This window comes from Gobio gobio, assembly GCF_949357685.1.
Source record: "Gobio gobio genome assembly, chromosome: 23".
NCBI classification, from domain to species: domain Eukaryota; kingdom Metazoa; phylum Chordata; class Actinopteri; order Cypriniformes; family Gobionidae; genus Gobio; species Gobio gobio.
This window is the reverse complement of record NC_137119.1, coordinates 34,523,474-34,551,218: the sequence shown is the minus strand read 5'-3', so window position 1 is coordinate 34,551,218 and position 27,745 is coordinate 34,523,474. Positions and strand designations below refer to the sequence as shown.

At 41.9% G+C, this 27,745-nt stretch overlaps 1 protein-coding gene across 1 annotated transcript in view; it reads right to left on the bottom strand.

The window, feature by feature from the left end:
• Positions 1–27,745, bottom strand: part of cnbd1 (cyclic nucleotide binding domain containing 1) — a gene marked incomplete at its 3' end in the record, with an annotated part of 60,162 nt that overhangs the window by 14,840 nt on the left and 17,577 nt on the right. The window contains exons 3-6 of the mRNA XM_079805627.1: positions 21,565–21,710; positions 18,770–18,861; positions 18,049–18,186; positions 9,317–9,449 (exon numbers count right to left, since the gene is read on the bottom strand). Coding sequence (XP_079661753.1) covers positions 9,317–9,449; positions 18,049–18,186; positions 18,770–18,861; positions 21,565–21,710 — 509 coding nt within the window. The remainder of the gene's footprint in view (positions 1–9,316; positions 9,450–18,048; positions 18,187–18,769; positions 18,862–21,564; positions 21,711–27,745) is intronic.

Here is a 27,745-nt window from a genome sequence, read left to right as displayed (position 1 = left end):
ATAATCAAAAACAGTCATGCTGGACTGGATATTTGGACTGCAAATTTGATGCAAAGGAAGATAGCTAGAAAAACCTGGACCTGACTGGATTCATAGCCTAGGGGTGGCAGTCCAGGCTAGAATGAGTGAGAACAGGACAGCTTTGGACGCAGGGTAATGCAGTTCAGCGCTTTGTTTGGCATGATCCTGCTGTAAAACAGAAGATATTACAGTTTACAGCTCATGTCTCTGGAGAGGCAAACTGAGACGTCTTGAGTAGCCAGACTGATGAACTAATGGAGCAGTGATTTCACTTCTGATCTTCAATGACATGGGGACAAAATAAAACAACTGGGGAAGAAGGGAGAAAGAGACATGAGAACATTCATACAGGTGGCCAAAATCAGATCAGACACAACTATAGTTAGTGTGGAGATGCATCAGTAAACATCTGTCCACACTGTGGACTATATCTCTAAAACAAGATATATTTACTACAGAAACAAGTACAGAAATAGGTGCAGTTGGGTACCACTAAGAAGGCAAAACTGTAATGGAGAGTGTTGATGGTTTGAAGTTTGAGGTTTAGCTGACCTTAAGAGTCAGCTGAACAGGGAAGTGCACTGGCCTCTGGATCAAGACTGTTAGATTATACATCACATTCGGGAGGAAGTTCAATTGAGGACAGTGGCTTTGGTGAGGCAGGGTGGTCACGGGTTGTTAGGCGGTCAAGTTTGGTCCACAAGAAGTCATCCAAAGGGAAAACCCATTAGGGGTTTCCTGCTCTGCATGCTCCCCGAACTGGGATGCTGAGTCCATCATGTTCACATGTGAGTTATCATCATTCTCACACCTGTTTGTTAGCCATGTTCACGTGTTGTGCTGCTATCCAAGGTGCTGAACAGTGTGCAATGAAAGTGTAAAAGCGAATGACTTCACACCGCGCCATCATCTCCAAACACACACACATGCACAAATACACAAGAGACTACAAACACACCAGTGCCTCCACTGAGCTGTAAAGTTGTGATATTTAAAAGGATCCTAATTCTGTTTTGGAAGTGTCATACAATAGGTTTACGGGCATTTAAGGTAAAAAAAAAACACCTTATATTTTCTCATATTATACATTGCAGCATCACCTCTTTTCTCACAGTGTCTGAAATGGTTTGATAAAGATTCAGTCTCTCTAAACCCCTCCTTTCCGAGAGTCTACTATGCTCTGATTGGTCAGATGGCCCAGTCTGCTGTGATTGGTCGAACGCCCATTACCATATCTGAATTTTAGCTCTGAATCTTCCTCAGCACTTGATACACAGTGATAATAACAGTATCGATGGTGTCAGTTTTACTGTATCAATTCGAGCCCAAGTCCTCATCCTAGAACTGCGTGCGAAAGTGGATTTGCTTTTGCAGTGCAGAAAAAAAAACGTTTTCTCTGCATTTCGACAACACCAACCAAGCTCTTCCAAGCCTTAGCTACAACTACAGTGTTTGAGGGCGAATCAAAGTAGACATTGTTTGCAGGCAGCCAATGAAGACCATAGGCTGGCATCATGCAAATCTGTAACAAACCTACATACCGGTAGGTTTGTGCAGGAAGTAAGACAGGAATTACTGACGACTCGTTTCAGACAGTTCAGAACAGAGAAACTATGGGCCCTATTTTAACTATGAGCCTTATTTTAACGATCTAAGCACATGGTCTGAAGTGCATGGCGTAGGTGCACTAGGGCGTGTCCAAATCCACTTTTGCTAGTTTAATAATGGAAAAATTGGTCAGTGCACCAGACTCATGGTCCAAAAGGGTTGTATCTATTCTCTTAATGAGTCATGGGTGTGTTTTGGGCGTAACGTGCCTAGTGTTGGGTTTGATTACTCGTTACTGAAAAAAAGTATTCCGTTAGTAACGCCGTTAATTAGGGCTGTGCAATTAATAGAATTTTGGCTCCCAACGATCACCAAAATAGTACAATCGAGAAAAAACTATTATTTTGCCATGTTCTGTTTTACAAGAACACTCTTATTTTGTCTTGCGTTCTGAATGAAACGCGCATGCGCACATCCACCCCTCCCGAAGCCACAAACTCTCTCAGGCCGTGATTCGTGTGCATATCATCCGCTGGAATTTAAAAACTTGGCAGAAGATGGCAGAAGGAGGGCAGTTACAGCAGCATTTGATGAGCAAAAAAGGCAAAACCAACTCCGTTGTCTGGGAACAGTTTGGCTTCGAGGAATCAGACGACGAGCAGAAACATGCTACGTGCAAGATTTGCTACATGGTAGTGGCTGCAACACATTCCCAAAGTCATGTGAATTAATCGTGTTACATAATCGTGATTTTAATATTGACCAAAATAATCGTGATTATGATTTTTTCCATAATCGAGCAGCCCTACCGTTTATCTATAACGCCGTTATTCCCATCACTGGCCATAAACCAATCAGAGTCTCATCTCCCATTCCCTCTAAAAGCCAGTTGCGCTTGCACAACGGCGGATTGCTATTTACATGGCGGAATATAGACGAGTCTGTTTAAATACATGTGTATTGCCACGATTGGTTAAATAATTAGCCAATTTAGCCATATTCATCATTACTGCAAATAGGTAATTCTGATACATGCAATGACAATCCATTATGACGTAGTCATTTTTATCTTTATGAACACAATAATAATATTTTACATTGTAATCCTTTTATTTTTTATATTTGGCATGTTTGTGTGCTGCTGCACACAATATGTGGCCCTGTGTGTGTGTAACAAGCAGAGTGTACACGCATTGTGTACCCGCCTAACGTGCCCTTTAAATAACAAAAAATACTGCGTTGTTTTCAGTTTCAGTTGCAATAACCCCATTTATCATGCACTTTGATTCACAGACCTTTTACATTCACAAACAGCTATATTACACAGTACATGAAAGGTAATTTCCGAAAAAAACATAATAGGGGCATACCTTGATCAGTAAAATAAACTAAACATTACAGGAACATTGCTCACACCACATAGACTGACAAGCCAGGAACACACCATTGGCAGGGCTCAATCCGAGGGGCGGGATATACGGTTGTCTTTCAAATTCCCTCTGCACGCAATAGGATAGCGCTACAACCAACCAGAGCAACGAAGAAGGTGAAGCGTTGATAGATTAAACTTTCGCCATATCCGATCGGCAAAACTCCGAACACATATTCCTTTCTTAAGAATGACTTCAGTGCCGTTCTTTGTTCTTTTCTCAAAGAAAAGCTTAACTCCAAGTCTTCCAGAGTCGCGGCCAAAGCCGATTCGAAAGACCGCTGTTCGCCAGCTTCTTTGTTTACAAGTAGCACGCGGAACCACCACAACTCTGCCGTCATTATGTTAAGCCCGCCCACCGACTCTATACACGATGTGATTGGCCTGACCAGAGTTGGGTTTTCCAGCTCGCAAGCCAACGGAGAGTTGATAGACTACCCTGGCTGCAAATTAGATTTGCTGCCACTAGCGTGCGTCTAGATTTCTAGGCTACACACCACACAGTATGATGACAAATACTTTTTAGGGCTGTCAATTTAACACAATGTAGTGTGGTTAATTACTAATAAATATATATAAATATATAAAATATTTTGTTAAATAATACGAACAATTATATAAATAGTAATATTATATAAAACAAAACAAAATATAATAATAATACAATTAAGTGTTTAAAAAAATTAAATGAAACCATACCATTCCCATCAGAGCTGGAACTGATTCAGATCAGAGAATCAAATTTTCTAATTTTAGTGTCATGTTTTACTTTTTTTACTCTTTTTCTTTAAACCTAGCATGGGACAGTGGAAAAGAACAAAGCATTGTTGTGTTTGGCAAAGGCCAAAAATGTCAATTTAAGTACTTCTAGAGCCACTTTAACGCCTGAATTATCTTCATTTGGCAAATATTGACAAGCCGTTACTTATGATCATTATTTTATTTTACTCAGTATGTATTTAATTCAGTTTGATCTGTAATCAATTGACAGGCCTGGTGTATTTATTCACAAGAAAACTTGTTTTATGCCAAGTGACCATGTTGATGCCTATTGGATGAAATACAGCATTTCCTGATTAAGTTGGTTCAAGAATAGCCACCCCTCTGCCATCTGAAATGATCAGGGCTCTCGCCCATCCATCAGCTGTCGGCTGCACACTCAGATAAGAGCCAATCAATCTCCTCTCCCACACACCTGTCTTCCTCTCTAATCGCATCTCGTTCCATAGGTCTCTCTCTCCGTCTGATAAAGAACAGCCATGATATGATAGCCCAACCCTCAGCCTCAGCCGAGCCGGATAAACAGCGAGCGCTGATACATACAACCAGGTTTCATTCTGCAAAGAACAAAACCCCAGTGCAGTCACATTGGGTCTCTAACTAATAGTTATGCAAGTAATTTGTTCTTAGTTGTTCAAATTTAATAATTTCACATTTCTAAGACCACAAGGTTCAAATCTGCCCTGTGATGTACCCTGATCCCATGTTCCATTTCTGTTCATTATATTATATTATATTATATTATATTATATTATATTATATTATATTATATTATATTATATTATATTATATTATATTATATTATATTATATTATATTATATTATATTATATTATATTATATTATATTAATTATATTATATTATATTATATTATATTATAAAATATTTTAGGGGTCAATTTATCAGAGTTGTTAATTTAGTATGGCTAATTATTAATAATAATATAAAATATAATCTATCTATCATCTATCCATCTATCCATCTATCCATCTATCTATCTATCTATCTATCTATACAAATTGGGTATATATATATATATATATATATATATATATATATATATATATATATATATATATATATATATATATATATATATATATATATATATATATATATATATATATATATATATATATATATATATATATATATATATATATATATATATATATATATAAATTGTAAATTGTAAATTTGATTAAAAAAAACTATGTGTGTGTGTATATGTATATGTCAAGAGTTAGATATTAGCGTATGAACTAATCTATGAACCATTATTTTTGTGTTTAACTGTTCACACGTTCTGCACAAAAACCCATTCGAAGATGTGGTCTAGCATGGAATGATCTCAATTAAAAGTGTCATGAAAGAAAACAGATTTACTTTGTACAGAAAAGCTGAAGCCTTTCATTAAAAAGGAAGATCCAAAAGAAGACGTATAATTGGAGGGAGGATAAGGATAATGGGATGCAGCCACGGAAGAGGAGAGATTCCGGCAACTAAATAAAGATTTCAGCCATGATAGCTGATCTCCGCCCAATATCTCAGTGCAACCACAGCACACCATATGCCTGCTTGTCAGCTCCAGGACAGGAACAGAGATTGAACAGACTACAAGATTTTGTGTTTAATTCCGATTTATTTACGTGCATCAGTGGTGTAATCGAGGCCATACGCACGCTGTATACTTACTTTTTGCCCAGGGCTGTTTGCGTATTATGACTTCTAAAGATCAATATTTGCGTATGCCCACTTGTTTTGTTGCTTTGAAAGTCCATAATCTACTGTCACGTTTGCTTCCCCTTTAACTGTGTCCAATGCTGTTGTGTAAACTCACGATTCTTTGTTGTAATTGATGTATTAGCACTTCTATCATTCTACCTTTTTCACGGCTTATTGTTTTTAGTGTGGTACATTTTGACTAACTTGTAGAATTTATCATTTATAATCTACAACCCCAAATCAGAAAAAGTTGGGACAGTATGGAAAACGAAAAAAAAAAGAAAGAAAAAAAAGTGATTTCTAAATTTACTTTGACTTGAAAAAATATTTCATGTTTTGTCTGGTTAACTTCATGTCATTTGTAAATATGCATCCTTTCCTGTCATTCAGACCTGCAACACATTTCAAAAAAAGTTGGGACAGTAAAGCATTTACCACTTTGTAATGTTGCCATTCCTTTTCACAACACTTAAAAGACGTTTAGGGACTGAAGACACAAAGGCTGCGTTCACACTGCAGGCTGAAACGACCCAATTCCGATTTTTTTGCCCTTATGCGACCTGTATCTGATCTTTTCATGACAGTCTGAACGACACAGATCCGATCTTTTCAAATGCGACCCAGGCCACTTGGGTATGTGGTCCAAATCCGATACATATCCGATCTTTTGAAATGCGTCTTCAGTCTGAACTGCCAGGTCACATGTATCCGACCCGGACGTCGTTGATACGCGACAAACGTCATCATTGTACGTTGAAGTAGGCGGGAATGAGAAGATAAACAACTATAAATAAAAGAAGTACGCACCTGTTGCTAGCCAATACTCTCCAACTCCAACGCGTTTCTGCACTGTTATGGGCCGCCGCAGACGTGTCTCTTCCCGTGACAAAGTTAGTTGAAGGCGCTCACAAACATAATTGAAGGTGGATCTGGTCATTCTGAAGTTACTGACGAATTCGGTATCAGTAAAGCCACTCACATCAGTATCCCACCACTCCTGGCTGCGACTCACACGTTTCTCTGTACCAACGTTGCTACCACTGCTCCACAAAACGCCATGGCAAAAAACCTTGCTCTCCTCCTCTTTTTTAATTTTCTTCTTAACATGAGAAGGTTGTAATGGTGCTGGCTCCGTTGCGAAAATAACTTTAATAAAGCTAAACGAACTCCAATGCTGACACCCATATTTGGCTACTTCCGTAAACAACAAGTGACGTCGTTGACCGTTGAGTACTCTTCTGCGCATGCGGGTCACTTCTGGGTCATTTCACGTTCACACAGGAGATCACAAAAGGTCGCATTTAATTGGAAATGTGAACAGCCTTGCAAAAAAATCGCATTTTTTCGAAAAATCGGAATTGAGCATTAAGCCCTGCAGTGTGAACACAGCCCAAGTGATGAAGTGTTTCAGGTGTAATTTTGTCCCATTCTTCCTGCAAACAAGTCTTAAGGTGGGCAACAGTACGGGGTCTTCGTTGTCTCATTTTGCGCTTCAAAATGCGCCACACATTCTCTATTGGAGACAGGTCGGGACTGCAGGCAGGCCAGTCAAGTACCCGTACCCTCTTCCTCCGCAGCCAGGACTTTGTAATGTGTGCAGAATGTGGTTTTGCATTGTCTTGTTGAAATATGCATGGACGTCCCTGGAAAAGATGTCTTCTTGAAGGCAGCATATTATTCTCCAAAATCTCTATGTACTTTTCAGCATTAATGGTGCCTTCACAGAAGTGCAAGTTACCTTTGCCAAGGGCACTGACACAACCCCATACCATGACAGACCCTGGCTTTTGGACTTGTTGCTGGTAACAGTCTGGATGATCCTTTTCTTCTTTGGTCCGGAGCACACGGCGTCCATTCCTCCCAAAAAATACCTCAAATACTGATTAATCTGACCACAGTACACGTTTCCACTGTGTGATGGTCCATCCCAGATGCCTCCGAGCCCAGAGAAGTCGACGGCGCTTCTGGACACTGTTAACATAGGGCTTCCTTTTGGCACAGTACAGTTTTAACTGGCATTTGTGGATGTAACTACGTATTGTGGTACTTGACAAAGGTTTGCCAAAGTAGTCCTGAGCCCATGTGGTGATATCGCTTATAGATGAATGACGATTCTTGATGCAGTGCCGCCTGAGGGATCGGAGATCACGGTTGTTCAGCTTAGGCTTGCGCCCTTGTCCTTTACGCACTGAAATTCCTCCAGATTCCTTGAATCTTTTAATTATGTTATGCACTGTTGAATGTGAAATATCCAAATCTCTTCCTATCTTTCTTTGAGGAACATTGTTTTTAAACATTTCAATAATTTTCTCACGTATTTGTTGGCAAACTGCCGATCCTCGGCCCATCTTTGCTCCTAAAAGATTAGACCTTTCTTGGATGCTGCTTTTGTACCAAATCATAATTACAATCACCTGTTGACATCACCTGTTTCAAATCACATCATTATTTAACCATTTTACCTCATTACTAGCCCTAAATTACTCCTGTCCCAACTTTTTTTGAAATGTGTTGCAGGTCTGAATGACAGGAAAGGATGCATATTTACAAATGACATGAAGTTGACCAGACAAAACATGAAATATTTTGTGTTCATATTGTCTTCAATGAAATACAAGTCAAAGTAAATTTAGAAATCACTTCTTTTTTTTTTTTTGCGTTTTCCATACTGTCCCAACTTTTTCTGATTTGGGGTTGTATAATGGGAATATATTTTTCCATATAGATTTATATTACAACTGACATGTTGTAGCTACCCTTTCTATGTGTAGGTTGCCATTTTTCATACTGTAACAAATGCAATCGTAAAAAAAGAAAAATGTTAAATAAAAGTTAGTTGACTTCTTATTGAATCAGATAGTAAGCAACAGTCTCATGCAAACATGCCTTGAGAAAAGTGTTAATGGAATTTTTCTTTTCATCTTCCCTCTATGTTTTATTCCTGTTGTACATTTTTACCAGATAATGCTATAAGCTAATGTTCAAACCAAAACCTTGAAGAATTGGCTTTTATAGTATAGCCTAATGCCTAAGCAAATGTAAGAAAATATTATTTGGAAACGTTGATTTCATATTCAGTTTTTTTTCACCCACTTGCATAATGAATCATTCAGATGTATCACTTTTCACAATTAATATAATTCCAAAGAAACATGTTTAAAATATTTTCCGGACTGTAATGCGGTCAAAAATAATCTGAAAATTAATCACATTTTATAATGCACTGTATTTTTTTTGTTTTTAATTAAACAAATGTTAGTAGTGAACAACAACAACAAAATTTACTACCGTGAATTTTATTTTATTACATTTGTTTTGGGGGGGGTTTGGGGGGGAGGTGCTACTGGGTAATAGTACACCACTATTTTTTTTTAGGACTACACCACTGACGTGCATATGAGAGAATTCATACAAAGTCTTTTGATACATCCTACAGCTCAAGTTTAGTGAAATCAGACATGCAAACACAATTTAAACACTCCAGCAATGGCACACATAAACATATGCACCTAAATGAATATCTGGGCTTCGATATTTCCCAAATGAGGTGTAAAAGCAGCCGTCCTGGTAATTAAAGTCAGCTGTGTGGAGTAATGGAGCAGCTTGTATTTTTCTCTAATCAAATTCAAGTGCTCTCCACCCATAAACACATTTATTTAGGGGCAAACGTGTCGAGTATCGTACTAAGTGAGGAAAACCATTATGCCATCCAGGTGCTAAACATCAGTCAACAGAACAAAACTAAACTAAAGCGTGTTAGAAGCCGCCGTGATTCATTTTGACAGAACATATTCAATCAAGACACCCACTTACCTTGATTAGCAGGGAATGTTTTTAGTTGAATGCTGTCGACCAGGTGGTTGATGGAGAGCTTTGGCCAGTGAAGGTACAGCTGGCAACCCTGGATCAAAGACACTTTAACTTGATGGTCCTGTGCCATGATGTCCTACAAATAGAGGACAATGTCTCATTGATGGTTCAATTTTAGGACACAAACAATAGATCGGGATGTACAATATATATATATAGACATTATATATTGCCAAAAGTTTTGGGACTCCTGCCTTTACATGCACATGAACTTTGATGACATCCCATTCTTAATCCGTAGGGTTTACAGTTTTTCTCCATTGGTTTGGCTCATTTCTTGAAACAGAAATTACATTCTCAAAATTGTAAGATCATTTGGCAAAACAGTCTTACAGTTCAGCACAACACTATAACTCACTTGCAAAAGCTAATATCTCTACCAAAACTGTTCACTCATGCTTCAGAACTAAATTCCTTTCCCATATAAATAGTCAGTGCCACCAAAATGGCAAAGATCCTTCTCATTGCTTTGGCTCATTTCTTGAAACAGACCGGACATTCTCAACACTCTTGGTGCTTTTGCCAAAATAACGTGGATGGTTCGGCACAACACCATGGTTCACCTACAAAAGCTCAAACCTCTCCCAAAACAGTTCACTCATGTGTCAAAACTAAATTTCCTTCTCATTTAAACAGTCAGTGCCCCCAAAATGCTTCGTCCCTTTGGCATTGTGTAAGCACTGCAAGTCAAAATGTTTAGATGTTTTGTCACTATGGCATAGGACCATTGAAATATCCCTCATGTCCACCTTTCAGTCTTAGCCCAGTCCTTAATTTTTGTCTAGCTAACAGAATACAATTGTGTATAAAACTGAAAAAAAAAAAAGAAATAGGATTTTAGGGTAAGAGTAGCCTCCAAGGTTTGACATCACACATTTCACTCATACTGCCAAGGAAAATGTAACCATTATCATTCACACACATAAAGTAACTTCCATACATCAGAGTAAAAAGAAAATGTATACAGCATAATATACTGTAATATAACACACACACACAAAAAACAACAATGAAAATTACCGTCCTCACCCTCCTGGCCATCCACACGCTGCTGTTCTCAATCTTACTGTAAACACTTGTAATATTGTAAAATTTCTACTTTTCTAATTATATAATCTGGGTTTGATTTTTTTTCAGAGATATTGTTAGAGTAAAGTATATGAATATATTAACCAAACAGTACACACAAGACCAGTACTGCATATTGATGAAAATATGTATTTCTCTCCACATTTATAAAATAATTAGATTCATTCATGCATTTTTAAAGGTTTGTTTTTTGTATATCTGCTGAGGTTGGGCTGACTTCTCTGTCCAGTCTCTCTCAATGTCAACCCATGGGTACTCAGTAGAATCGCATCTGATAAATTTGGTCCCCGTCTTCTTTGGCCACATCCTACTCCAGGTATACCTCTTCCTACCCCTCTCTTCCCCTCTCTACCCCTCTCTTCCCCTTCCCCTCTCTTCCCCTCTCTTCCCCTTCCCCTCTCTACCCCTCTCTTCCCCTTCCCCTCTCTTCCCCTCTCTACCCATCTCTTCCCCTTCCCCTCTCTTCCCCTTTCTACCCATCTCTTCCCCTTCCCCTCTCTACCCATCTCTTCCCCTTCCCCTCTCTTCCCCTCTCTACCCCTCTCTTCCCCTCTCTACCCATCTCTTCCCCTTCCCCTCTCTTCCCCTCTCTACCCATCTCTTCCCCTTCCCCTCTCTACCCATCTCTTCCCCTTCCCCTCTCTACCCCTCTCTTCCCCTTCCCCTCTCTACCCCTCTCTACCCCTCTCTCCCCCCCTCTCTACCCCCTTCCCACCCCTCTCTACCCCTTCCCCTCTCTTCCCCTCTCTTCCCCTCTCTTCCCCTCTCTTCCCCTTCCCCTCTCTTCCCCTTCCCCTTCCCCTTTATACCCCTCTCTACCCCGTTCCCACCCCTCTCTTCCCCTTCCCACCCCTCTCTTCCCCTTCCCCTCTCTACCCCTCTCTTCCCCTTCCCCTCTCTACCCCTCTCTACCCCTCTCTTCCCCTTCCCATCGCTACCCCTCTCTTCCCCTTTCCCACCCCTCTCTTCCTCTTCCTCGAGCAGGCAGTTGCCCTTGTTCATTTACTTGGCCAGGTGCCTCCATGTTCAGAAATTGTACTGGTTCTGCATGGTCAAGCTCTTTACATGTATGTTTGGCAGCATTCACAGTCATGGACAGCACCTGTAAACATACTGTTTGATTGGTCATCTGAGATGTGTGAAAGTCCTCCTTCATTAGTCTAGTTTCACCTGACTGTCAATTGCTGTAATACATTTAGCAAATGTTTCAAGGGATTCATATATGGTATTCATGGTATTATGTTCTTGACTAATTTTGACAATTGAACAGACTGTTGTCCATGTGATGACTTATACAATGAAATGACGCTGATACGTTTTGGAGCGAACGACCATTAGACTGAGAATCTAACAATCAGTTTAGATCAAAAAGATCTAATCACTTGCAAACTGTGCTAAATGTAGGCTACCTGTACTTAATCATTTGCAAAGATGTACTGAGACATTGAGACATGTACTTAGACATTTGCAATTTGATGAAATTAATGAGAAATGCTATTCTGTTGTGAACAATTGCCAAGTGGTTTGGAGATTTGTCCATGTTGTTTTGAGAATGTAATTTCTGTTTCAAGAAATGAGCCAAATCAATGGAGAAAAACTGCTCGGTTATGTATATAACCCTTGTTCCCTGAGAAGGGGAACGAGCACTGCATCGGGACGACGCTTTGGGGATGCTCCCTTAGCATCAGCGAATCTGAAACCAGAATGCCAACTAGGCCAATCCGATTGGCGTGCGTGATGACGTCATCGTGACGGCATACCCGGAAGTATAAAAGGGGTGCTGGAACGTAATGGCGGTAGTAATTGCTCTGAAGCATGCGCTCCAAGCGCGCCAAGGTGTGGCGTCGGGATGCAGTGCTCGTTCCCCTTCTCAGGGAACAAGGGTTATATACATAACCCGAGCAGTTCCCTTTCGAGGGAACTCGCACTGCATCGGGACGACGCTTTGGGGAACGAGTACCCACTAGGCCACACCGAAGGGTAGCGCCTGCCCTAGTGTGAAGCCGGAAACCGGGCACAGCTAGGACTGGAGCACCCTAGCACCAGGCGTCGTAGGGAGATCCAGGCTATAAAACCTGATAAAAGTGTGTGGGGTAGCCCACCCGGCCGCCTCGCAGATATCCTGCAAGGGGACCCCAGAAAGAAGGGCCACCGAAGAGGCCATGCCTCTGGTGGAATGAGCCCTCACAGCCACAGGTGAAGGCAAACTGCGCACCTGATAGGCCATGGTAATCGCCTGGACAATCCAATTACTGATTGTCTGAGTAGACGCAGGCAATCCCTTCTTAGGTGAGCCAAAACACACCAACAGTTGTTGTGATCTCCTCCACTGTGCAGACTTCGCCAAATAAACTCTGAGCGCCCTAACCGGGCAGAGTAGGTGAAGTCTCCCCTCTTCCGCCGTCACATGAGGCGGAGGATGAAATGCCTGCAGGACCAATGACCTGACCACCCTTGATGGCACCTTAGGCACGTAGCCCGGCCTAGGGTGTAAGATGGCCTTTACTCCTCCCGGGGCAAACTCCAGGCAGGTCGGCGTTACCGCCAAGGCCTGGAGATCTCCCACTCTCCTGAGAGAGGTAATGGCAAGGAGAAAAGCCACCTTAAGGGTCAGATCCTTTGGTCCAGCCGACTCCAATGGTTCGAAGGGGGCCTCAGCCAATCCTTCGAGAACCACTGCCAGGTCCCAGGTTGGAACTCTGGTCCGAGCCGCAGGCCTCATCCTCCGAGCCCCACGGAGGAATTGTACAACCAGCTGGTGCCTACCCAGAGGCCCATCACCCAGAGGAGTGTGGAAAGCCGCAATGGCAGCCACGTACACCTTGAGTGTGGACGGGGTAAGCCCTGCAGAAAAACGATCTTGGAGGAACTCCAGCACTGAAGCCACTGGGCAGTTAACTGGGTCCACCTCACGTTCTCTGCACCAAGTGGGGCCTCAGGGGCCAGACCCATAGGTTCCAAATCTCCGGGCGGGGGTAAAATATCGTACCCGCCGCCTGAGATAGGAGATGCCTCCTCAGAGGAATCTCCCACGGCTGACCTGCTAGCAGAGCTATGATATCCGAGAACCAAACTCGAGTCGGCCAACGGGGTGCTACCAGAAGTAGACTGACCCCCTGTCGACGGACCCTTTCCAGGACTCCCGGGAGCAGAGCAATCGGGGGAAATGCGTACAGACGCAGCCTCGGCCACGTCTGAACCATGGCATCCAGCCCCAGCGGAGCTGGATGCGTGAGGGAAAACCACAGTGGACAGTGGGACGTCTCTCGAGACGCAAACAGATCCACCTCCACTGGGCCGAACCTCTTGCATATGGCCTCCACCACCTCTGGGTGGAGTCGCCACTCCCCGGGCCTCAGCCCCTGCCTCAGCAGGATATCTGCTCCCTGATTTTGGACCCCCGGGACATACATTGCCCTGATGGACAACAGTTTCCCTTGGGACCACAGGAGGATGTGATGCGCCAGTCTGCAAAGAGGGCGCAACCTCAAACCCCCCTGCCGTGCCCCAACCAGTGAGGGAGGCGTCTGTTGAAACGGATTTCCGGCAACAGGACGCTCCCAACACTGGCCCTTGGGACAGAAACCAAGGTTTCTTCCATATGACTAGGGAACGAAGGCCACTGCGCGTTACCCTGATCATACAGAATGGATTTCCCCTCAAGGAAAGCCACCTGGTTTACTTCCATATCAGGACATGGTGGCCGCGGAGGTCTGGGAAAAAGCTCCTCAGAGCTTTGTAGACCGCCAGCATTTCCAGGCAGTAGATGTGCCAGGAGAAATGCCTGGTCTCCCACAGACCTCTCGCAAAGCGGCCGCCATGACCACGTCCCAGCCAGTGAGGGAGGCGTCTGTTGAAACGGATTCCCGGCAACAGAACGCTCCCAACACTGGCCCTTGGGACAGAAACCAAGGTTTCTTCCATATGACTAGGGAACGAAGGCCACTGCGCGTTACCCTGATCATACAGAATGGATTTCCCCTTAAGGAAAGCCACCTGGTTTACTTCCCATAACCACGTCCCAGCCAGTGAGGGAGGCGCCTGTTGAAACGGATTACCGGCAACAGAACGCTCCCAACACTGGCCCCTGGGACAGAAACCAAGGTTTCTTCCATATGACTAGGGAACGAAGGCATCTGCGCGTTACCCTGATCATACAGAATGGTTTTCCCCCCGAGGAAAAACCCTTGATTCCCAGCTACCACTGTGAGGGTCTCATGCAGCAGGCAAAGAGATATTCAGTAGGACGCAGCCGCAATGAGCCCCAGCAGACCTTAAACTGCTTCATAGTGATGCTGTGGCCTAGCTTCATTTTAGAGACCACCGCCCGTATGGACTCCATACGTTCGGGAGACAATTGTGCCCACAACGTAGAGAATCCCATACGACTCCCAGGAACACAGTTCTCTGAGAAGGCGTCAACACGCTACTGCGTGTAGAGTCTCAAAGGGCTAGGCCGCCTGGAAGAACCCGATATTGGTACGCTTTGCCCCAAAAAGCGAACCTCAGGAACTTCCTGTGACACAGAAGGATGGATACAGGGAAGTATGCGTCCTCTTCAGACCCATCGTGACAGACCAGTCCTCAGACTGGATCTGAATCACAATGGAGGAAATGCTAAGCATCTTGAATCTGAATCTCCTCAGAGAACGATTCAAGTACCTCCGGTCTAAAGTTGGATGCAACTCGCCATCCCTCTTAGGAACTATGAAGTACTGGCTGTAGAACCCGGATTCCCTGTCTGGCGGAGGAGCACATTCTGTGGCCTCCTTACCAACAGGGAGTGAACTTCCTGTTCCATTACCCGAACCTGCCCAGGGACCACTGCCGTCCAGACCACCCCACTGAACTTCAGGGGAAGGTAACCGGACTGCAGTCTGTATGCCCCTTCCTACAGTCGCAGGCCCCAAGCTGATATATTCGGAGGCATAACCATGCGCCGAGATAATCTGCTAAGGGAACCAGCCTCTCGAGGCCGGTCTCGGGTGTCAACCGAGCCTCCTCCCCGACCCCCTGAAGCGGCTAACCGGCAGGGCGAAATCGAGGAAGATTTTCGGTGTGCGTACGCGTTTGCTGGACCACCGCAAGTCTTGCTAGAGGCGGCTGATGCAGCACGCGTGCACGGGGAAACGATGTGGCCCGAAGCGTACTAGACGGTGGGAACACAGCATCGACTCCCGAAAAACTCCACAGGGGAGACGACCTCGATCGCTCCTACCCGGGAGAGGGGGCTGGCCAGCAGGGGCCTCATCTAAGGGAGCAGCTCAACAGGGCCACAACACTAGAGCGGACACTGCGATTAGCAATTGCCTGAAACTGATGTGTCCCGCAGGCCACAAGGTCTCCATCAAAGGTCTCCATCAAAGTCGGATAACATGACACTCAATTCCTCGGAATTAAATGCCATCATAATCACCAAACCCGTGCAACCTGATCTGAATAATAGGCTGAATAAAAAATATATCTAACTCCTCAAAGTCAGATAATATTTTAATTTAATTCCTCAGAATTAAATGCAGCCACAATTAAGGTGAAACATAGTCTGAATGATAGGCTAAATATCTAACTCCTCAAAGTCAGATTTATATTTTATTTAATTCCTTAGAATTAAATGTAGCCGTAATTAATCAGACAACACTGTTTTATTTGTATTATACGGACTCATTGACCCCGCGTTGCCTCAGCAACGTGGTTCAAGCCGTCATAATACAATTGGTTTTCATCCCTCGAGAAAAAAGCCAAACAGTGTCACACAATACGGTGAAACATGGTCTGAATGACTGAATATCTAACTCCTCAGAGTCAGATCATATCTCATTTAAATCCTCAGACTTAAATGCCGCCATATCAGACAATACTGATTTAACGTACTATACGGACTTGCCGTTAAGCCAACCAGTATCTCATGCACACCGATCGCGTGTGTTCACTTTAAATGCAGACCCATAACCTGCGCGCTGCCTTTTTTTCTGCAATCGCGAGATGGAATCTTGCATATTTAAGAAGTGCTTATAACTTTGACTGCCACGATGCTGAGCACGTCTAATTCCTCAGAATCAGACCGCTCACACATCGGGTCCTCCGCCCCGGGGGAAGAAGCCGCAGCGCGGGCTTCCACACGGGGAAGGAGAACATCTGAACTGTCAGATAAAGACTGGGAAGATGCCTCAGCAGTCCCAGTCCCGCTGACAGTCCATCCGTGAGTCCCATGACCAGCCTCACCGCACCGCCTCGGCGGATGCGGGACCGATCCACGGGGCTCACGAGGCTGGCCGGCCTCATCGAGCACGGCCAGCCGAGAGCGGAGCACCCTGAGCGTCAGCTTCTTGTAATGCTTACAAGCGGCTCCCTAGAGAGCATGCTGAATGCCCAGGTAATGCACACAAAGCAGGTGTGTCTCCGAGCCCGACATGTAGCGAGGGCAAGGATGCACACACTGCTTAAACTCTCTCACACTCTCACATTTTCCATTTTTCAGTCACACACACTTTCACTGACAATACAACAGTAAATAGACAGACAGTTTGACAGATAGCGCTTGCTGAAGAGCAATAACTGCCATTACGTTCCAGCACCCCTTTTATACTTCCGGGTATGCCGTCACGATGACGTCATCACGCACGCCAATCGGATTGGCCTAGTTGGCATTCTGGTTTCAGATTCGCTGATGCTAAGGGAGCATCCCCAAAGCGTCGTCCCGATGCAGTGCGAGTTCCCTCGAAAGGGAACTGTAATATGGAGTTGGCCCACCCTTTGCAGCTATAACAGCTTCAACTCTTCTGGGAAGGCTTTCCACAAGGTTTACGAGTGCGTTTATGGGAATCTTTGACCATTCTTCTAGAAGCGCATTTGTGACGTCAGGCACTGATGTTGGATGAGAAGGCCTGGCTCGCAGTCTCCGCTCTGATTCATCCCAAAGATGTTCTATTCGTATCAGGACTCTGTGCAGGCCAGTCAAGTTCCTCCACACCAAACTTGCTCATCCATGTCTTTATGGACCTTGCTTTGTGCACTGGTGGACGGTCATGTTGGAACAGTAAGGGGTCGTCCCCAAACTGTTCCCACAAAGTTGGGAGCATGAAATTGTCCAAAATGTCTTGGTATGCTGAAGTTTTAAGAGTTCCTTTCACTGGAACTACGGGCCAAGCCCAACCCCTGAAAAACAACCTCCCACCATAATCCCCCCTTTACTGAGCTCCTGAGAGCGACCCATTCTTTCACAAATGTTTGTAGAAGCGTCTGCATGCCTAGGTGCTTGATTTTATAGACCTGTGGCCGTGGAAGTGATTGGAACACCTGAATTCAATTATTTGGAGGGGTGTCCCAATACTTTTGGCAATATAGTGTTAGTTATTGGCTGGTATTAGAGATTATTTAATTTATTGGTTTTGGATAATACCTGTAATTGAATATTTAATTGTGCATTCTCATTTGCCCTATTTTTACATGTAGATAATCTTTATCGTTACTAATGCGCAACATTAAAATTAAAAATATGAATAAATTGGAAAATATAAATATGAAATGTAATTTTTATTTCTCAGCAATAATATATTTGTGTTACATGAGGTATCATGCTGCAGCACCTTTTTTACTTTCTCGTAGCCAGAACGAGAAATTTTGAGAATCTCGCAGGTCTCGAGTGTCAGGACACTCTGGATGTTGGCATCTCCATCTATAGCACTTCCAGGTTCACAGGATCCGAAAGAACCTCCGGCTGCAATCTAGACCAATTCAAATACAACTGTATGAAAAGCTTTTCAAAATGGAGGATCCGTAGCCAGGCAAATCCCCGGATATTAATCCCATAGAGAACCTGTGGTCAATCCTCAAAAGGCGAGTGGACAACCAGAAGTCCACAAATTGTGACCAACTCCGAGCACTAATATGGCTAGAATAGATCACCATATTCTAGGATTTGGCCTAGAAGCTGATATCAGTATTACAGAGCAAATTGCAGAGGTTATGAAGAAGAAGGATCAAAGCTATAAATATTGACTCTTTGCATATATGGAATGTTTTTGCCAATAAAAGCCTTTAAAACCTTTGAAAGCCTTTTCCAGTATACATTAGAAACGTGAAAAATTATCTACAGATACTGAAGTAGCCAAACTTTGTGAAACACAAAATTGATGTCACTGCTACTACTTTTGGCCACGGCTGTAGATTAGAAGAGCAAAAGAATGTCAGAGAATATGGCAGTCAATAACAATCGCCAAGGTAGGCACGGTAATGTTTTTAAGGTTAGGTAAAGCAGAGGGCCAATTTAAACTTAACAACTGAAAGCCAAGTGGTGTAATTTTCTACCGTAGAGGCTGCCTGATCCTCTTTAATGGTTTCATGGCTGAACGGTTTCACTGAGCCCTTCAGAACCAGGTAAAAGCCATTATGTCCGAAAACTGTAATCAGAAAGAAAAAAGGAGAGATAAATAAGGTAGAAGACAACACACTCGATTAGATAACTCTCCACTCAACAGTTACGGTTCAGCTGTTTTGGGTCAAAACACTTTATCCTATTATACAGGTGGGCAAGAGGCTAACTGAATCCTATCACTGTATATGTTATGTGCAGAAATAATGTACATATAGAATAAGATTCCACAAACTACAATGATTCAAAATGGAAAACAACACTAGAGAGGTGTCATACAGTCACTTGGAGCCGGTCTCATCCTAAAAGAGTAAATGTAAAAATGGATGCTGGCTGTTGGGTTCTAAAAGTTTTCTTGCATTCAACTTTGTGAAATAAACCTAAACAATTGTATTTAAATGATATATATATATATATAATATATATATAATATATAATATATATATATAATATATGGAATACATATCGTGATGGAATACATTTAAATTCCATCACGGCACCTGTTAGTGGGTGGGATATATTTTAGGCAGCAAGTGAACATTTTGTCCTCAAAGTTGATTGGTTGATGGCGAGTTTGACATGTGCCAAATTGTGATGCTAGATGACTGGGTCAGAGAATCTCCAAAACTGCACCTCTTGTGGGGTGTTCCCGGTCTGCAGGAAGGAACAGTGGTGAACCGGCGCCAGGGTCATGGGCAGTCAAGGCTAATTGATGCACGTGGGGAGCGAAGGCTGGCCCGTGTGGTCCAATCAAACAGGCGAGCTGCTGTAGCTCAAATTGCTAAAGAAGTTAATGCTGGTTCTGATAGAAAGGTGACAGAATACACCTCTCATCAGTTTGTTGCCTATGGGGCTGCATAGCCGCAGACCAATCAGGGTGACCATGCTGACCCCTGTCCACCGCTGAAAGCGCCAACAGTGGGCACATGAGCATCAGAACTGGACCACGGAGCAATGGAAGAAGGTGGCCTGGACTGATGAATCAGTTTTTATTGTACATCACGTGGATGGTCGGGTGCGTGTGCGCTTACCTGGGGAACATGGTACCAGGATGCACTATGGGAAGAAGGCAAGGCGGCGGATGCAGTGTGATGCTTTGGGCAATGTTCTGCTGGGAAACCTTGGGTCCTTCCATCCATGTGGCTGTTATTTTGATACGTACCACCTCCCTAAGCATTGTTGCAGACCATGTACAGCCTTTCATGGAAACGAAATTCCCTGGTGGCTGTGGCCTCTTTCAGCAGGATAATGCACTCTGCCACAAAGCAAAAAATGGTTCAGGAATGGTTTGAGGAGCACAACAACAAGTTTCAATGAGGTGCTCCAAATTCCCCAGATCTCAACCAACACAATATTAGGTCATAATGTTATGCCTGATCGGTGTGTGTGTGTGTGTGTGTGTGTGTGTGTGTGTATATATATATACACACACACATACACATACAATATGAAATGAGCAGTTTTCATATAATCTATCTATAAGACAAATAAATCACATTGACACAAAGATCTGAATGAGATGAAAACCTGCTCAAACCCTCAATATATGCTAAGAAAAACAGACTCCACAACATCTCTCACTCCTCACACGCAAACTTTTCAGCCTGGCACAGACGGCTATCAACAGCAAATCACAGTGTTTATGCTCTGTAATCATCTGCAGCTAAAACTTGCATCCATAACAAAGTCCTTCCCCGCTCCATCTGTGCCATACAACACGCCACAGCCATTACCGCCACTCCAGACGAATCAATAAAGAAATCTCCATCTCCAAAACACCAGACGTTTGCAAAATGCTAACCATTGGAGTGGAGGCACGAATTCATACTTTCATAAATTGTCTTTCCTTTATGTTTTTGCTTAGTGGCCCTGAAAGAATATGTGGCTGTTATTGAGCACAGATTAGCAGACGAATGAACAAATCGATAGAAAATCAAGCAAGCGGGGTTGGGCTCTCAACCTTTTAGAAATACATCCAAACACTTGAAGACTGACTGATGATGCCAATGAAAGATGTGTTCGATTTGTCTTGATAGATCGTGTTGCATGAGGCCACTGATATATAATATGTAAACTAACATTTTGAATGAGAGAATCTTCTTCAGAGAGCGTCTTGCAAGGCTCTGCATCTGAAGAAGCCAGTGTAGTAATACGGTTTATGAAGCCTACATATACACATACAGGATATTTATTTAAAAAATAAAACATGAGCAATATTGCTGATATTCTTCAGTCATGGATAAACTGTTTTGAAGCCGATAAACCTGCTGAGCTACAAATAGGAACACTTCTAAAATGCACAGTTAATTTATACAATGGCAGATGGGAAATCATGCACAGTCATTTTATAAAAGCACAAATGGTGGATGAAAAATAATAGATGAAATTATCTCCAAATGACACCAAGGCAATCCCTGTCAAACAGCCATGTGATTTTCTACACTCTTAAATCATTAGTTCACTTACTTATGTGTTATGCCAAGTCTTATGGGTTATTACTTTACAATACATATTCAGCAATAACTACTTACATTTCAAATGGTTTATCACACAAAGCTATTGAATGAGTTCAGAAGACTCTGCATATAGTGCATGGATATGAACCACTTTGTGTGTGTGTGTGTGTGTGTGTGTGTGTGTGTGTGTGTGTGTGTGTGTGTGTGTGTGTGTGTGTGTGTGTGTGTGTGTGTGTGTGTGTGTGTGTGTGTGTGTGTGTGTAGATATATCTCACTGATCTGTTCGCGGTCCCAGGTCTCGACGGTGGTGACGGTACTAATCTGTTTCAGCTCCTGCGAGCCCAGCTGTGAGGTCAGACTGTGGATTCCCTTCAGCAGTTTATAAATGACATGATGCTCTGACTGGGATCTCTCACTAGGGCTGCAAAACACACAAAGAATAACAAATTCATTTTTCAGCAGACTAAACACCAAACTCTATTCAATGGGCATTCACGCCAGTGTTAGGGAAGCTACTCTAAAACTGTTACTCATTATTTAAAGCAATTAAACTACGGACAAACTATCCTTTTGAAAAAGGATCTAACTACTTTGGGGCTATTATGTTATGTTATATGTTATATTATATGTTGTTATATGTTATGTTCTATGTTGTTATATGTTATGATATGTTGTTATATGTTATGTTTTATGTTGTTATATGTTGTTATATCTAATATGTTATGTTATATGTTGTTATATGTTATGTTATATGTTGTGTTGTTATATATAATGTTTTATGTTATGTTGTGTTGTGTTGTGTTGTGTTGTGTTGTGTTGTGTTGTGTTGTGTTGTGTTGTGTTGTGTTATGTGTTATGTGTTATGTTATGTTATGTTATGTTATGTTATGTTGTTATGTTATGTTATGTTATGTTATGTTATATGTTATGTTATGTTATATGTTATGTTTTATGTGTTATGTTATGTTATGTTATGTTTGTTGTTATACACTCACCGAAAGGATTATTAGGAACACCTATTCAATTTCTCATTAATGCAATTATCTAATCAACCAATCACATGGCAGTTGCTTCAATGCATTTAGGGGTGTGGTCCTGGTCAAGACAATCTCCTGAACTCCAAACTGAATGTCAGAATGGGAAAGAAAGGTGATTTAAGCAATTTTGAGTGGCATGGTTGCTGGTGCCAGACGAGCCGGTCTGAGTATTTCACAATCTGCTCAGTTACTGGGATTTTCACGCACAACCATTTCTAGGGTTTACAAAGAATGGTGTGAAAAGGGAAAAACATCCAGTATGCGGCAGTCCTGTGAGCGAAAATGCCTTGTTGATGCTAGAGGTCAGAGGAGAATGGGCCGACTGATTCAAGCTGATAGAAGAGCAACTTTGACTGAAATAACCACTCGTTACAACCGAGGTATGCAGCAAAGCATTTGTGAAGCCACAACACGCACAACCTTGAGGCGGATGGGCTACAACAGCAGAAGACCCCACCGGGTACCACTCATCTCCACTACAAACAGGAAAAAGAGGCTACAATTTGCACAAGCTCACCAAAATTGGACAGTTGAAGACAGTTGAAGAAATCATTCTATTAATGCCAAATTCTGACTCTACCATCTGAATGTCTCAACAGAAATCGAGACTCATCAGACCAGGCAACATTTTTCCAGAGTCAGAATTTGGCATAAACAGAATGAGAACATGGATCCATCATGCCTTGTTAACACTGTGCAGGCTGGTGGTGGTGGTGTAATGGTGTGGGGGATGTTTTCTTGGCACACTTTAGGCCCCTTAGTGCCAATTAGGCATCGTTTAAATGCCACGGCCTACCTGAGCATTGTTTCTAATCATGTCCATCCCTTTATGACCACCATGTACCCATCCTCTGATGGCTACTTCCAGCAGGATAATGCACCATGTCACAAAGCTCGAATCATTTCAAATTGGTTTCTTGAACATGACAATGAGTTCACTGTACTAAAATGGCCCCCACAGTCACCAGATCTCAACCCAATAGAGCATCTTTGGGATGTGGTGGAACGGGAGTTTCGTGCCCTTGTGCATCCCACAAATCTCCATCAACTGCAAGATGCTATCCTATCAATATGGGCCAACATTTCTAAAGAATGCTTTCAGCACCTTGTTGAATCAATGCCACGTAGAATTAAGGCAGTTCTGAAGGCGAAAAGGGGGTCAAACACAGTATTAGTATGGTGTTCCTAATAATCCTTTAGGTGAGTGTATGTTGTTATTTGTTATATATTATGTTATATGTTATGTTATATGTAATATGTTATGTTATATGTTGTTATTATGTTATGTTTTATGTTGTTATATGTTATGTTTTATGTTGTTATATGTTATGTTATATGTTGTTATATGTTATGTTTTATGTTGTTATATGTTATGTTATGTTATATGGGACCCACTTTATATTAGGTGGCCTTAACTACTATGTACTAACATTTTAATTAATAATTTGATACAATGCACTTATTGTGTACATACATGTTTTTACATTGTACTTACATTTTAAAAAATACCTGCATGTAATTACATCTGTAATTAATTTCTGTAGTTACATTTGTAATTACACAGTTGGTACTTCCCTTACACCTAACCCTACCCGTATCCCACCTCAATATCAGCAAAGGTGTTTTGCAATACAATTTAAACACAGTAAGTACATTGTACTTATTTTTTGATGTAAGTACATAGTACTTTAGGCCACCTAATATAAAGTGGGGCCGTTATATGTTATGTTGTTATATGTTATGTTATGCTGTGTTATGAGTTGTGTTATGTTGTGTTATGCGTTATGTTATGTAATGTGTTATGTTGTCATGTCATGTCATCTTGTCTTGTCATGTCGTAAGTTATGAACTGTCTATAAGTAAAATAGAAAAACTATAATTATATATAAATAAAACTATCCACATTAACCAGTTGACTAGTTATATGGGCTTCACCGTCTACTGATATTATGGTAAACTGATTCATCTCCTGATACAGTTGAGCACTGCCGTCTACTAGAAACAGCTCCTAGTGACCAAAAGAACCACGATTTGGCGACCTGCAGCTATTAAATCGCACCTTCAGAGTCCATTAAAGACATTCTTTAAAAAACTGTGGGATAAACTGACTCAAAATCTAGTCTCATCTGCATTAAAGTCAGTGCATGTCCTAGACAAACCCCCTGCAACCCAAACAAAAAAATCTTATTTACACCCATTCTGTCCTACAGGCACCATCTTAGATAATGTAACCTGAACAGTTTCTATTAAGAAAACCCTCTGCATCATGTTATAATGTTTAAAGGTAATTCTTAAGGGAAAACTAGTGTCTTAGAGTGTGATGATGATGATTGTTTTAGCAAGGTCTCTAGTTCCATGGGCATCCAAGAGATAAAATCTCAAGCGCAATAGCCGGAGAGGAGTTTAGCCATCAAGACCACACTGCTGCCAGCATGAGTGAGTAATCACAATGCCGATAGGCTGTGTGCGCACAAGTTTGCTTATGGTGGATGAAGGTCAAATCCATCAATCAATCCTTTGTGTGCGTTTGCGTATGCTTGTGTGTTCGGTAAATCAGTGTCAGTCTCAACAGAGCCGCCATTTGACAGGCAAAAAGAAGAAAATCTCCCAAACAATTCTGTGTTGTATTGGAATATTCCATCTCTAAAGTATGATTGACATCCACCAGCCTTTCCCAGCCAAAAACAAGAAAAAATCCTGTTATTACCCTTTCATGTCTCCATCGTTTATAATCTTGAAATATTGTAGAAAATATTAAACTATTTAAATATATATAAGTGTCCACTGTTGGCGGTTTCGGCGGTGGACAGGGGTCAGCATGGGCACCCTGACTGGTCTGTGTCTATGCCTTCCCATACGCAAAAAACAGTGATGCACTGTGTATTCTGACACCTTTCTATCAGAACCAGCATTAACTTCTTGAGCAATTTGAGCTACAGTAGCTCGCCTGTTTGATCGGACCACACAGGCCAGCCTTCGCTCCCCACGTGCATCAATGAGCTTTGGCCGCCCATGACCCTGTCACCGGTTCACCACAGTTCATTCCTAGGACCAATTTTGATAGATACTGACCACTGCAGACCGGGAACACCCCACAAGAGCTGCAGTTTTGGAGATGCTCTGACCCAGTTGTCTAGCCATCACAATTTGGCCCTGGTCAAATATTTTAAATATAATAAATATATTTGCTAGATTTATCACAATTAAGTGATTTTTTTTTTATATACTGCACTTCTAAAAAAAAAATAGAAAAGGCAATTTATTATGAAATATTAAAAATGTTTAATACTTTTTCTAGTGTATGTTTTTCAAACAAAAATTTTAATTTGTAAACAGTTAATAGGTGTCTTCCATCCTGTATTTTTAACTACTTTAGTAAACAAAAGTAAATTCCTGAGTGACATCATCCTCCAAGAAGTGACCAAATTTTTGGTGAGCCAACCACAGCACTAACATCAGTGAATATAAGTAATGTATTTGAGGAATTCTGTAATATTTTACGATATTAACTCATCTGTCTCACCAATTCCATCCTGTTTGTATAGTTAAAGGGTTAGTTCACCCAAAAATGAAAATTCTGTCATTAATTACTTACCCTTATGTCGTTCGACACCCGTAAGACCTCCGTTCATCTTCAGAACACAAATGAAGATATTTTAGTTGAAATCTGATGGCTCTGAAAGGCCTCCATTGGCACAATGCACGGTTCACTCTCAAGACCCTTAAAAGGTACTAAAGACGTCGTTACAAAGTCCATCTCACTACAGTGGTTCTACAATAACTTTATGGAGTGACGAGAATAGTTTTTGTGCGCAAAAAAACCCTAAATAACGACTTATATAGTGATGACGATTTCAAAACACGGCATCATGAAGCTTCGAAGCGTTATGAATCAGTGAGTCGAATCATGATTCGGATCGCGTGTCAAACCGCCAAACTGCTGAAATTTGGCGATCTAAACTGCTGAATCGACTATTCTCGTCACTCCATAAAGTTATTTTAGAACCACTGTAGTGAGATGGACTTTGTAACGACGTCTTTAGTACCTTTTAAGAGTCTTGAGAGTGTACCGTGCATTGTGCCAATGGAGGCCTTTCAGAGCCATCAGATTTCAACTAAAATATCTTCATTTGTGTTCTGAAGATGAACGGAGGTCTTACGGGTGTCGAACGACATGAGGGTAAGTCATTAATGACAGAATTTTCATTTTTGGGTGAACTAACCCTTTAAAAAACATCAAAATTTACTTAAAGTATGTTAACTGTTAATCACCCAATAAACAATAGCTAACATATGTGAAAGTCAGTTTACCTTCCTATTACTACACAAGCATATTGATTTGAGAGTTCAAACAGTACTGCACAACAGAAATGACTCAAACAGTCTCCAAACATCTCAAATGCATTATACACCTACATTTACTTTCTCATCTTTGATTCACTCCAGACTACAAATCAATAAACTCAAATGCATTCGCTGTAAAACACTCCACAGACGGCAGAGCTTAGTCCTAATAGCGTTAGCAGAGATGTACAAGCGAGAGTTTACAATTTACAGGAACGTCTCGCATACAGTTTGGCAGTCTTAATTTCAGGGTTCACAAAACATCCTCTGTGTACCAAGTTTGTAATTCCCCATCCTCCTGCCAAAGAGCTACGCGGATAAAAAGAAACACATTATGCAGTTAAGATAATGGGATATCATCTTTTACACGGTGGGTCATTTCTGGCGTGAGAGCAGAACTGCCTTTTAAAAGATACAATTAGCAGTAACATCATCTATCTATGGATGGGAATGAGCCAATGTTCATGTCAGGTCACCTGATCAAGCCCTGATTTGAACATTTAAGGTCATTAAGAGACCGTTCTGATCTTCCTGGTTTCTACAGAACAAGCCGATTCAAAAGATAGTGCCATATTAGGTTTTATTTAATGAGAATTACAAAGTTATGTAGGTGATTTGTCCTCCACAAAATGAGCAAACCGCTTCTGTTTAGTGGTAACTGTTTTTGAAAATCATTTTTTAATGAAAATTTGTCCAATTAGAGGCCATCTTCCAGCTAATTGGAAGTATTTGAAGGTCATTGAAGTAAAGCTTTTTTTTTTCAGTTGCATTTTTAGCTCAAAAGAATCTGTATATTTCAAGTTGGTTTGGCTGATAAATATGCACTTTCAAAGCAGGGCTTTCCTTAAAATGAAAAATAAGCCACCCACAGGAGGAGGCGTTCTCAAAATTCATACATTACCATAGACTGTAAAAAAATTTTTGACGTAGTGTCCGTGACATCACCCATAGGATTCTGAAGAGCAGTTTTGAAGCGTAAAGTAGGGACGAGCTGGCCGTTGCCATCCTGGCAGCGCGTCATTGCACGTCACTCCCGGATAACAGAAAACAGATAAATGGCTATCCACCTGTCACT